The 13,898-nt window shown below is 38.3% G+C and overlaps 1 protein-coding gene across 4 annotated transcripts in view; it reads left to right on the top strand.

Moving 5' to 3' along the window:
* Positions 1-13,027: 13,027 nt before the first annotated feature.
* GAS7 (growth arrest specific 7) overlaps positions 13,028-13,898 on the top strand; it is a 271,230-nt gene continuing 270,359 nt past the window's right edge. The window contains exons 1-2 of one of the 4 annotated variants that reach the window (XM_074225111.1): positions 13,176-13,251; positions 13,350-13,606. In XM_074225111.1, the coding sequence (XP_074081212.1) occupies positions 13,604-13,606 (3 nt within the window). In that variant the 5' untranslated portion in view covers positions 13,176-13,251; positions 13,350-13,603. Of the gene's footprint in view, positions 13,252-13,349; positions 13,607-13,898 lie in introns of all 4 variants that reach the window. The other 3 variants (XM_074225105.1, XM_074225106.1, XM_074225112.1) reach the window with 3 other exon arrangements.

Genomic DNA, 13,898 nt, shown 5'->3' with positions numbered 1-13,898 from the left:
TATCATTCTTTATTATAAGCCCTTCAGAAGAATTGCCTTGTCACAATATTGCTGAGAAAAAGTCACTCACAGATGATCATCCTACAATATTGCTGTTACTTTGTTCACAGTACATTTCACTTTTTTTGTCAAGGCAGTGGGTTTAAGGAACTTGCCCAAGGTCACACAGGTTAATTATTAAGGTCTGATGTTAGATTTGAACTTAAGCTCCTCCTGAATCCAGGGCTAGTGCTCTATCCACTGTGCCATGTAGCTGTCCCCACAGTACATCTTATTTTGCATCAACTTATATAAGTCTTTCCTGGATTTATGAGAGCATTCTGTTCATCATTTCTTATAGCAGAATAGTATTAAATCATAATCAAATACCACAATTTGTTCAGCCATTCCCCAACTTATGGGCATCCTCTTAATTGCCAATTCCTTGCCACCAGAAAAGAGTTGCTAAAAATTCCTAGTACATATGAGTTCTTTTTCTTTTTTTGTTTTTCATCTCTTTTGGAATACAGACTTAACAATAGCAATGCTAGGTCAAAGGACAGTTTTAAAGCTCTTTGGGCATAGTTCCAAATTGCTCTACAGAAGGTTGAATCAATTCACAACTCCACCAGTAGTACATTAATGTTTCATTTTCTCTACATCCCCTACAGCATTTGTTATTTTCTTTTTCTTCCTATTATCAATCTAATTATGTATAAGGTAGTACCTCAGAATTGTTTGAATTTGCATTTGTTTAATCCATAGTGAATCAGGACATTTAAAAAATATAGCTATAGATATCATTGATAACCTCATCTGAAAACTGTTCATGTCTTTTGATTATTTATCAAGTGTGGGGGGAATATATAGCCCTTATTTTCTTTTTTTTTAAGACTTTACTTATTTTGAGTTTTACAAATTTTCCCTCATCTTACTTCCCTCTCCCTATCCCCCCAAAAGGCAATTTGTCAGTCTGTACATTGTTTCCATGGTATACATTGATCCAAATTGAATGTGATGAGAGAGAAATCATCCTTAAGGAAGAAAGATAACAAATAAGAGATAGCAAAATTATATAATAACATAGTTTTTTTTTAAATTAAAGGTAATAGTCTTTTGATCTTTGTGCAAACTCCACATTTTTTTCTCTGGATACAGATAGTATTCTCCATTGCAGAGAGCCCAAAATTGTCCCTGATTGTTGCACTGATGGAATGAGCAAGTCCATCAAGGTTGATCATCATCCCCATGTTGCTGTTAGGATATACAGTGTTTTTCTGGTTCTACTCATCTCACTCAGCATCAGTTCATGCAAATCCCTCCAGGCTTTCCTGAATTCCCATCCTTCCTGGTTTCTAATAGAACAATAATGTTCCATGACATACATATACCACAGTTTGCTAAGCCATTTCCCAATTGAAGGACATGTACTTGATTTCCAATTCTTTGCCACCACAAACAGGGCTACTATGAATATCTTTGTACAAGTGATGTTTTTACCCTTTTTTCATCATCTCTTCAGGGTATAGACCTAGTAGTGGTATTACTGGATCAAAGGGTATGCACATTTTTGTTGCCCTTTGGGCATAGTTCCAAATTTCTCTCCAGAAAGGTTGGATGAGTTCACAGCTCCACCAACAATGTAATAGTGGCTCAGAGTTCCCACAACCCTTCCAACAATGATCATTATCCTTTCTGGTCATATTGGCCAGTCTGAGAGGTATGAGGTGGTACCTCAGAGAAGCTTTAATTTGCATTTCTCTAATAATTTCCTAGTATATATGAGTTTTTTCCTTTTTTTTTTTTTTTGTTTTTCATCTCTTTTGAAATACAGACAACAATAGCAATGCTAGGTCAAAGGACAGTTTTAAAGCTTGTCCTTTGAGTTCAAATCCAACCTCAGACCTTAATAATTACCTGTGTGACCTTGGGCAAGTCCCTTAAACCCATTGCCTTGTCAAAAAAAAAAAAAAGAAAAGTGAAATGTATTGTGAACAAAGTAAGAGCAATTTTTCATATGGCTATGGATTGCTTTGACTTCCTCATCTGTAAATTGCCTTTGCATATCCTTCTGACCATTTGTCAATTGGGGAGTGGCTTTTTTAAAAAAAATATAACTCAGTTCTCTGTATATTTTGAAAATGAATTCTTTGTCAGAAACATTAGTTGTAAAGATTGTTTACTACATTTTACTACAATGTTTTTACTACATTGTTTACTAGAGTTTACTACATTTCTTTTGATCTTGGTTACAGTGGTTTTGTCTGTGCAAAAGTATAGCCCATATTTTCAACAGCAATATTCTAATGTTGTTGCATGGTTAAAAGCTATGGAATTTTAATCTCAAAAGAGTTGAAAATGTGAATCATTTACAGATCAATGGGAAGATACATGATAGACAAGAAGAAAATATGATGGCAAAAGAGAATAAATGTCATCTCTGCAATGGCAATGGTGGAAAAATATGGAAGTAACTTTTGAGATGGACTTATAAAGAATGTGATCCACTTGCGACAGAGTTGTTGGTGTTGGAACAAAGACTGCAGCACAATTATTATTATTATTATTATTATTATTATTATTATTATTATTATTATTATTAGGGGGTGCAGGGCAAATGGGGCTGGGTGGCCTGCCTGGAGCTGCACAGCAGGGTGATTGCTGGGTGCCTGAGGTCAGATTTGGACCCAGGTGCTCCTGGCTCAAGGGCCAATGCTCTGTCTGCCCCTACTATTATTACTATTTTATTTTATTTTGGGTCTTTTTTTCCTTTTGTTTTTTTTTGTTTTTTGCAGGGCAGTGGGGTTGGGGTGGCTTGCATGTCACACAGCTGGGTGATTGTTGGGTGTACGGGGCCGGATATGGGCTCGGGTGCTCCTGGCTTCAGGGCTGGTGCTCTGTCCATTGTGCCACCTGGCCATACCTACTATTATTATTATTTTTTTATTTTAATTTTTTTCCTCTCCCCTTTACTTTATCGCTCAAGCGAGCCTATATTTTTGGGGGAGAGAGGTATTTTGTTTACTCCTAAACAAGAATATTTTATTAATGTATAAAAAAACATTATTTGTACAAAATAAAAATAAATAAATATTAAATATAAAATGTGTCATCAAGGAAATGTTTCAGATAAAATATAGAGTTCACAAATTAAAATTAATCAGTAGAAAGCTCTCATCCTCCATTGATATATTTATGATGTTAAGAATAATTCCAAAATAGTCTCTGGAACATGTTGTGGCAACCTGGCAATGATTTTAAGAAAGGAAATAGGTAGAAATTTTACAATATAGGCAAGAATTGATGGATTACAATTTGCTATAACAGGCAATACCCACATATAAGAGGAACAATATCTACCTTATCCTTGTTAGATTAGTTTTTCCAGGGCAGCTAGGTGGTGCAGTGGATAGAGCACTGGCCCTCGAGTCAGGAGTACCCGAGTTCAAATCTAGCCTCAGTCACATAATTGCCTAGCTATGTGACCTTGGGTGAGTCACTTAATCCCATTGCCTTAAATAAAAATAAATAGATCAGTTTTTCCTTACAAGGTATTGAAACCCTCTTACAAACTTAATTGGCCCAGGAAATAAGCATGAATACCACTGATGTAGGTTCCTGGTACAATATCATCACATAAAGAATCAAAGTTTCATGGGGTGGCTAGGTGGCGCAGTGGATAAAGCACCAGCCCTGGAGTCAGGAGTACCTGGGTTCAAATCCGTTCTCAGACATTTAATAATTACCTAGTCGTGTGGCCTTAGGCAAGCCACTTAACCCATTTGTCTTGAAAAAAAAAAACCTAAAAAATAAAAAAAGAATCAAAGTTTCCCCTCTCAATCTTAATACAGACTTTTGACTTGTTTGTTGTTCAGTCATGTACAACTTACCACATCATCTAGTTTCCTATAGGTATGTCAAATATGAAAGCAGGGAAGATGTATCTAACTTAAACAATGTTTTTTTTTTCAATTTTCTTTTCCTGGTAAAGCTAAGTAAATTTCCATTTGTTTACTATTAGATAGCTATAAGTTTTTCATTTTGTCCTAATCCTGAATTTAAATTATCAAATTGACCTAAATCAGCCTGATCCACAGCACCTTGTTAATGAGATTAGTCTTGTTTATGTTTTGAGTATTTTCTTTGTTAACTGATTTAATTCTACCTAGGATATTAGTCTCCAAGTTCTATATAATAATTAGAAAAATTCTAATTGGAAACATATATTGTGACCTCCCACTTCTCATTTAAAAAAAACTATGCTTATAATTTTCTTGGTTCATATTTAATCCATTACAATTAAATATTTATAATAATTGCACAATGATACAAAGATTAAACATATGATAAAGTAGTTTAGCATATACATCTATTGTAAATACTTTTCAATTTTCAAATTTATAATTTACAAAAATATTAAGCATAAAAGTAGTATTATTTATGGTGATTGGATTTGTTTTTAAACATAAATTTTCAAAATGTGATGTCATTTATTATTATTATTATTATTATTATTATTCATTCTTTTTAAACAGAAATGAGATCAACATTCATTAGAAATCACATTTCAGGGACAGCTAGGTGGTGCAGTGGATAGTCAGTGGATAGCCCTGGAGTCAGAAGAACTGAAGTTCAAATTTGGCCTCAGACATTTAATAATTGTATAGCTGTGTGAACTTGGACAAGTCACTTAACTTAATTTTCTTAAATAAATTAAAAAAAAAGAAATCACATTTCACAAAAATAACAAAATTTTCAGGTTCAAACATTTATTTATTTATTTCAACTTATTATCATAAGGTAAAATCTATTTCCCATCAAAATTAGGAGTAAAATTGAATGTATCAATTTTCCATAGTATATAGGATTCCTTATCCAGTTATACTTTAAAAATCTCTAGGTTTTTACAATTAAAAAAAAGAGAATTGTGGGATGGCTAGGTGGCACAGTGGATAGAGCACTGGCCTTGGAGTCAAGAGTACCTGGGTTCAAATCCGATCTCAGACACTTAATAATTACCTAGCTGTGTGGCCTTGGGCAAGCCACTTAACCCCATTGCCTAGCAAAAACCTTAAAAAAAAGAGAGAGAGAATTGCATCTGCAGACTGGTCAAGTGTTTAATAAGCAAGTCTTTACTTTCTTGTATTAATTTATAAGTATTTAGTTCAAAAATATTCAACAAATATATTTTATAAAGAAGAACTTTGTGTTATAATGAAAATTGTTTGTCTTTATTATCACTATTAAAAATGTCAATTTCTCACTTTAATTCTTTTAATGAAGCCCTTATAAGTATTTTGGTTTGAGAGAGTCAGTATGTTTTACAATAATATAAAAATATTCTGTTCTAGGAGTTAGAATTTATGACCCTAAAGTTCCTTTCAGCTCAACATTTATGATTTTATCATCACATAATTTTTGAAAGAGCATAATTTAATAATGTTTTCTCATTATAACATTTTAATTAAAAAGTCATTAATTACATTGAAAATGACTATTCATTGTGACATTGCAATTAATAAGATTGCTTATAAAAATAAAATTGCAAAGTAAGATATCTATTTCAATAATGTAGTGTATATGTGTAATAAAATGAAAATCTTTACATCTGTTGCTTTGTCTACTTGCAATGCAAAATAGGACAATTTTTAGCTTCTCAATTATTTGATCATAAAGATTTCAGACATGAACAATTCTCCTTTCTATTATATTGTGCATAAATGGAAACATATAATTCAGCAAGTATTATTTAGAACACATCAATAGTCACAGGTTTTTCTCCTCAAAGCAATTTTCTCCTAAAGCAATTTGTAATTTCACAAAAAAAGTGACTAGAATATTCCTGCCTTCTTATCTAGATTTCTGTGCTGGACATATACCCCAAGGAGGTCAATTTAAAAAAACCAACAACAACAAACCCAATAATATTACATATTGCACCAAAACACTTATTGCAGTACTTTTTTTTTGTTTGTTTTTGTTAGGCAGTGGGGTTAAGTGACTTGCCCAAGAGCAAACAGCTAGGTAATTATTAAGTGTCTGAGGTCAAATTTGAACTCAGGTCCTCCTGACTCCAAGGGTGATGCTCAATCCACTGTATCACCTAGCTGCCTCAGTACTTTTTTTTAAAGGTAGGAATAAAGAATTGGAAATAAAGTACATGTCCTTTTGATTAAGGAATGACTAAATAAGCTGTATAAATATTACTATATTGTAAGAAATGAATATGATGAATACAAAAAAGCTATGAAAACTTACTTGAATTGAAGCAAAATAAACAGAACAAGGAAAATAACTTATACAATAACCATAAAATACAAGTAAAAAAGATGGTATAATTGAAAAGGAAAGGATTTTTGATTCAGGAAACCTATGTTCAAATCCCAGGCTTTCTATCTACTGCCTAGGGGACTTTGGGTAAAATCTCTAGACCTCAGTTTACCAATTTGGGTTGGTTTAAAGGAGAGAACTGAACTCTTCCAATTCTAAATCTATGAGACTATGAGTTCATGGACAAAAAAATCAAAAATGAAATTTGAGAAATTATAATGGCCAAGCTTGGCCTTCACCTGCACCAGCTTGCTAAAATGAGGTGCAATAGGTATTGAAAACTTTTTGATGTATTGGTTATTCTTGCTCAACAGTTTTTTATCTTCTTTTTGATTTTTTTTGTTAGAAGAGATTGATTTCTGGGAGAGAAAGTGAGGTAGTAATTGGGAAAACTGGAAATATAGGTGATTAAAAGTAAAACAAATTAGTACATTTAAATTTTTTAAATATAGTATATCATATTTTCTGGATTTGGGATTTTCAATGTGTTTTACTGTATTTCTACTTAAATTGCTTATATCATCTTTAGGGGAATTTCTAGTTTCAATTATTCTGGATTTTTTTGAAACTAACTGTTTTAAACTATTTATCATTATCTATTTTAAAAAAGCATATTTTTGCCTTAAAATATTAGGGATAAAAATAATAATTGATTCAATTTGAATTTTAAGTATAGAAAATTTCAAATCATTACCTGTAACTATTCTTAATTATTTCAATTTTTTAAAAAAAGTTACAGTTTTAGTAGAAAGAAGTTTATTAAATTATATTTACTAAAATAACTGGCATTGAGAAATGTAACATATTGTGGTACATTTGACTGCCATTTAAATATATTCAACTTCAAGGTGAACTTCAAGTTCAGACTTATCTGGGAGCCAAAGGTAATAGATAGAAGATAGGAGATCATGGCCAGGTCAAGATTCAACTAGGTAACTGTTGGATCCAGAGCTGAGTTTCATTGGTGCCTAGTCAAGACCCATTGATTATCCTTTCCTAAGGACGTGAACCGTAACCTCCATTGAAATTCCAAACACATAAACTCACCTTGGTGAACCCTCAAACAAAACAAATCCTCCAAGGAGACCCAGTCCCTATAAAAACCATATCACCTTGCCTCCTATATCTAATCCAATCCCTACCTGCTGTAATCTTACAAAACAGACAGGATTTAGACCTATGATAGCAGAGAAAGGAGGCCTCTGTTTGCTCCTGATCGAAGAATGCAGTTTCTATGTAAATCAGTCTGGTTTGGTTTGGAATGCTGCTAAAAAATTGGCTGACCAAGCCTCATGTATTAGGGAAAAATTAGCTGACATTTGGTCCAGTTGGTTTCAGGCTTCCCCTTCCCACATCAACCCCACTAATCATGGTCTTGTTGGCACTCTTCTTAGATACTCCTAAATTTTGAATGTTTGCATCCTTTATCCATAAAATACCGAACACTGCAACATCTCAGATAGCCAAATTCAAGATGCTATTTCAGGCACAAGGATACCAACAGTTCCATTCTTTACCCTTGCTATACTTGATAACAGCATCACCCCACACCCCACACTCAGCTAGAAGTGGCTCCAGAAGAACTGACCTCCAACCCCAATCTCCCCTTAGTAAAATTAAAATAAAAAGACTGGAATGTTGGATCCAGGTCTGAGTTTCATTGTTGCCTAGTAAAGCTCCATTGATATCCTTTCCTAAGGGCATGAACCTTAACCTCCATAGAAAATCCAAACAATGCATAATCTCAATTTGGTGAACCTTCAAACAAAACAAATCCCTCAAGGAGGCCCCAACAACTCCCAGTCCCTATAGAACCACACTACACTGACTCCTCTATCCAATATCCTATGTAAAGACTTGCTCTTCCCACTACCCCCTGCTGGAGTGTGCTTAGACCCAGCCCACTGTTCCTTCTTCCAATAAACAGCTTTGTATTCACTTCCATTTACAATGCCATCTTCCTTTTTTACCAAGGTTCATCTTTTGACCTTTCAGTAATCTATTAAATCACTGCAGTACTCACTGTCAGTTGAAATAAATATTTGTCTTATTCTTGCTTTTATTGACTTTGATTTGAAATTTGTTTTCATTGAAAAAATGGGTAAAAATATACAGTTGTACTAGAAAATATTCAATATTTTTGGCCTTTGTTTTTCGCCATCTTATCTCAGAAGATTTCTGATCATATTCTACAGTTTGGAAAACCTTAGAGAATGTCTGTAGCTAGGAGGACACTGGATAGAAGTACAGGCTTAAAAAAGACATGATATCAAATATGAGCTCAGGATGCTTTCTGGCTATGTGATTTTAGGCAAATCACTTAACCCTTTACTTCAGTTTCCTCAACTGTAAAATAAGATGGAGAATATAACTATAAAACAAAAAAACTTCATTAGGACTAGGACCTGAATAAAAACCTGGCTTAAATCAAGGGCAAAAGGAGGGAGAATCAAGAAGGTAGACTCTAAAAGGAAAGCAAACTTGTCTGTAATTATTTATTTGGGCTTTTATTTAACTAGAAAGAAGAATGAACCTCTGAAGTAACGAGTCTAAAAACTTAGCTTTATGACTTTAAGCAAGTCATCTTTAACTTTCTTAGCCTCAGTTTCTTCTCTTATAGGAGGATCAAATGAGAAGTAGGGGAAATATTTGACAGAGAAATATGTTTTATAGTTAATCTGTATCCTCTGTACTGGCCATGTACCATACATGAATACTGACTCCCCCCCATCCCATTGTCCAAATTATGAGATGAGGTCAATAAATTTTTAGTAAAGTACCTTGCCCCACCCTGGCAAGGATTAAGTAAATCCCTGACCACTGGCAAAAGACAAATCCTTATCAATAAAAATCTGGAGAGATTAAGTCTCTGGCTTCCACTCCTTATCTGCATATCCCTAATTACCTCATCTCTGGTCTTTGAGCAACCCACCCCCATCTACATGTCTCTAGATCCTCCTTAGAAGCTCCATAATTCCTTAGTCAGGCTGCTTGTCTTTCTGTGATGCTAGCCCACTCTTGGGAGTGTCATCCCTCAAATAACCTTTCTTTACTGTTCAACCTTTCATGGTGACTTTGCATGTTTAGGTTGTTTGGGAATCAGTGATTTCCTAACCTCTTCTTTCCCTATAGTCAAAGCTGTACTTAAATAAACCTTTTTGTCCCTAATATTAAAAAAAAAAAACACAAACTTTTTTCTAGAAAATTGTAAATATTTTGTAACCTTATAACCTGTGAATTAAAGTCTGTCTTTTTTTTTACCTTTCTGAGTCAGTCTGATTATTTCTTCACCCCAAATGAACCCACATAGATCCTTAAGCCCCCCCTCCCCTGAGGTCCATTCTCCCTGATTCACTAGGACCCTTCAAACTGCTTTTCACTTTCAGTTTATATCCAAAACTAGTTCAATCACCATGGCTATAAAGTTTTACTTCTACTTAGATCACCCTCTCCAAATGACTTACTCTGAAAGTTTCATGAAGGGTTCACTCTTTTTTTTGTCTTTCTTCTATTTTACAGAATCATAACATTTGTTGGCTGCAAGGGACCCTAGAGACCATCTATTTTCTCATTTTTACTAATGTCATTTGTTTTTATATAACTGCTACTTAAGAATAATTTGCTTCCCAACCTCCCACCCAGGGAGACAACCTCACTCCCTCAATTAGTTTGGGTCCCCAGAGAAATGAGTGTTACTTTTTCTAAAGTTCTAGGTATAAGCCTATCCTCCTTATCTTTAGCAGTATGATTTCAGTAACAATCAGCTAGAAAGGCAGTTGGGTAGTACAGTAGACAGTGCACTAGCCCTGAAGTCTAAAGAACTTGATTTCAATTTTGTCTCATATATTTTAGCTGTGTGACCCTGGCCAAGTTATTTAACCTCCAATTGCCTCAAAAAATCCCCCCAAAACAGTCACTACATTTAGTCCTTTAATGAAGATATTTATTCAAGTGGCTTTGCAAGAACACTGCTTATGAATAGGCACCAATTTAAAGGTGTGAGCAATATATTTAGGGAACATTATGTGACCAAGACAACTTTACTTTACTACTTAATGTGTGATGACTTGTGAAGGTCATTCAGGTTCTTAAGCTTGCTCCTCTCTGGGATTAGATGCTATTAGACACTGGATAGATGCTACCAACCTAGGCTGATATTCTTCTCAGAGCTGGATGGATTAATTTACTTGATCCCTGGGAATGATCAGCAAGCAGTCCTAGTCTTTCACTGTCTTAAGTCACAAGATTGAGTGGATTGTATAGTATTGTCTTCAGCTGGAGTGTAACAGTACTCATTTTATCTAGAATTGGTGTGGTCCATCCCTACTTCTAGGAAGAGGACCTATGACATCATCAGGTTGATGTCTTGACTTGCAAGTGAATTGGAGTTAAGTGAGGCAGAACTGTGCAGTCATCAGCCTCACTCCTCCAGTCACTGGAATTCAGTAAAAAGACACAGGTCTTTCTCAATGGGGGAGTGGGGTGGGAGGAAGGGAGAGAAGCTGGAACCCAAGGTTTTGGAAGTAAAGGTTGAAAGTTACTTTTTCATGTAGTTGGGGAAAAAACTTTAAAAAGATGACTGGCTTTGGTCTCAGATGGAGAGGAAGACCTTGGTTTTTTAAGCTGTCTTTCCCAGTTTTCAGTCTGAGGCGATGATGATGTTTGCTCTTGAGGGAGGTGCTGTGGTAATTCACCAGTCTCATTTACTCCTCTAGATTCATCTGGTTCCAGTAATCAGATATGAATGTGGACAACTGGAGACAGCCTTGAATGCTAGAAACAATCAGGTTGAAGTGACTAGTCAAAATCACACAAAGTGTTTGAGGTTCAATTTGAATTTGGATCCTCCTGACTTCAAGGCTGCTGCTCTACCCTTTGAGACTTCTAGTTGACCTCTTGAGGCAATAGCCATTATACTAGAGTACTAATTTGTTCAACAACCCTTAGCCTAGGATTAGTAGAAGCCTCTCCACTTTGAATCCCTTAGAGACTCTTCTTATGCAGTAGAATTATTCAAACCTCAGACTATAATTTGCAGAAAGCTTTACTAACATTTGAAAAGATATCAACTTTACATTTCCCTTTTTTGGGATTTTGCTCCTTAAAGCTTTCCATTTTGTAAATATAAAAGGAGGGGCACACTGAAAATAAGAATAAAAAAGAAAGAAAAAAAGTATTTTAGCAAAACTAACCCAACACAGCTATAGAGTTAGACCAGACAGTATATACAAAATTCTAAATCTAATCTATAATTCCCTCCCCTTCTTCCACCTCTGAAAAAAAGGGGAGGTCCCCCCTTTCCCTCACATTTATCACAGTTACATAACAGTTTCTTTATTGTTTTTTTTTAAATTTACATTCCAATTCTCTCTTCTCAAAGAAGGGGAAACTGAGCTCTGGAGGGATAACCTAATCAAAAGATTCAATGTCCCACAGTTAATGGACTAGAACCTCATTCCTAATCCAGTGCTGCCATGCATCCTCTTCTAGTTCTTCAATTTTCCTCTCTGACTAGGAACAAGTAAGGACTCTGGTGTCAGAGGAGGTAGGATGAAATCCTTTCTGCCACTTACCTACCATTGCCACCTTGGGCAAATCTCAACCTGCCTGCCTGTTTAGATTTATGATCTGCTTCTTGTATTAGATTAAGTCTCTGAATCCGTGATGTTTGGTGCTAGACATTAGAAGTGATTTAGTCCAACCCTCTCATTTTACCGATAAGAAAAGCCTGGAGAGGTTAAATGGTTTTCACGGGATCACATAGGTTGCAGTCCTTTTATTCCAAATCCAGTACTTCTTTCCCCCACCCCCATTACACCAGATAGCTAGGCTGGTGTATATATGCACAGCCCTGAAGCATATCCTGGCTATGCCTATGCCCTCCATCCAGGTGTTCAATCCACTTCGTGTAGGTGGGGATTTCGAATTAGCAAGGCCTTAGAAACTAATATGAGACCCTAGAAAAATTAACTAGGGGGTAGAGGGCTTCCAAGAGGGCCAATGGATTTCCCTAAATGGATCAATGCCTCACTGTCATTTTGGCTTGGCCATCGCACCCCAGATTCGCCCCCTCCTCCCTTTCACCGCCTAATGTGGGTGCCCTGCCCTCTCTGGGAGTGCTCAGTGCCCCTCGTCTCCCCGGGTCTCTCCTCCAACCGATGATCCTCGGCAGGGCCTCACGAGCAGCCCCTTCTCTCCCGAGCAGTTTTGGGACACACCTCTTGGGAGAACTGCGTATTTCCGCGTGGTCGGGAAGCCCCGGCTAAGTCCGCCGCGCGCTCCAGCCCGGGTTCCAGGTCCCTGGGAAGTTAGGGAGCCCGAGCCCCGAGGCGCCTGGGCTCCTGCTGCCGGGCCCCGCCCCCTCGCAGCCAAGCCGGGAGCTCGGAGCTGTGAGCTCAGAGGCAGCCCAGCCCGGGGGCGTCACCGAGCGCGGCCACCCAGCTCCAGCTCCAGCTCCGCGCCGGAGTCCTCTTCTCTTCTCCACCTCCTCTTCTTCCCTCCCTTCCCTTTCCCGGTCTTAGAAGGCAGACCCAACGCCCAGCTAGGCACCGAGCCCGCGGAGGACAGCATCTGCCGCCGGGACCGGGAGGCAGAGGGAACCTGTGGCGTCTGGGGCACAGGCGATCTCAGAGCCCGAAGCTGCTGGAGGCTCCAGAGGAAGCCCCCCTCGCCCAGGGCTCCGGCCGCCGTGCCCTGCTGCTCACTGCCAGGGGCTGGGGAGCGATGCAGGCTGCTGTGTGAGCCCCGGGCGGCAGGGCCATGTCCGGCTCTCGTTGCCAGACACTGTACCCCTTCACCGGGGAGCGGCACCGCCAGGGGCTGCGCTTCGACGCCGGAGAGGTGCTCACGGTGCTGCAAGTCCCGGACGGGGGCTGGTGGGAAGGGCAGAAAGAGGACGGGCTCCGTGGCTGGTTTCCCGCAAGCTATGTGCAGTTGCTCGAGGTAAGGTTGCAGGGCTGGGCGCGGGGGGGTGTGTGAAAGGGTCCTATCTAGTGGGACGGGGAATCAATCTCCTCGTTTCCACCCAAATCCGACGCCAGTTTCGAGGAGGGCAGAGGACCAGCCATGCCACCAATGCGAGTGCCAGTGTGAGGATGTACCAGTAGCCAGAAGAGGCACTGCTGGGGGTGTGTTCGGGCGCAATGCCTTCCTTGGTCAGTTCTTCCTCATCAACTTGGAGCTTTGCATTCGGGGACCCGAGTAGGAGTGGGAAACTGGAGCTAAGTGGGGCGAGGGAACGGAACGCAGCCCGCTCGTCTCCAAACCCCCTGCAGCGCTCTTCTTCGGCTTGGGAATGGTGTGTAGCCTTTGAACCCAGTCCTCATTCCCTCTTCTACACCCTCAGTCCCCTTCTTCCTCTTCTTTCTCCTGTTTGGTCTCTCCATCTTCCTTCCTGCTTGGGCGGGGGGGGGGGGGGGGGGTTGTTACCCTTTCCACTGAATGAATTGAAAACTTACAATTCTGAGTTCGGGACTCTGCCAGCTTCCTTGAGTCCGGTTTGGGGTTTTTTTTTTCCAGTCAAAATCCTTCCAAGGAGCAGACTTTTGGAGATTTGCGGTAGGATCTTCTGGGAGATGTGGGACAGACCA

Source organism: Macrotis lagotis, chromosome 2, assembly GCF_037893015.1.
Source record: "Macrotis lagotis isolate mMagLag1 chromosome 2, bilby.v1.9.chrom.fasta, whole genome shotgun sequence".
Lineage (NCBI taxonomy): Eukaryota > Metazoa > Chordata > Mammalia > Peramelemorphia > Peramelidae > Macrotis > Macrotis lagotis.
The sequence above is the reverse complement of the archived record's forward strand: the minus strand, read 5'-3'. Positions and strand labels throughout refer to the sequence as shown.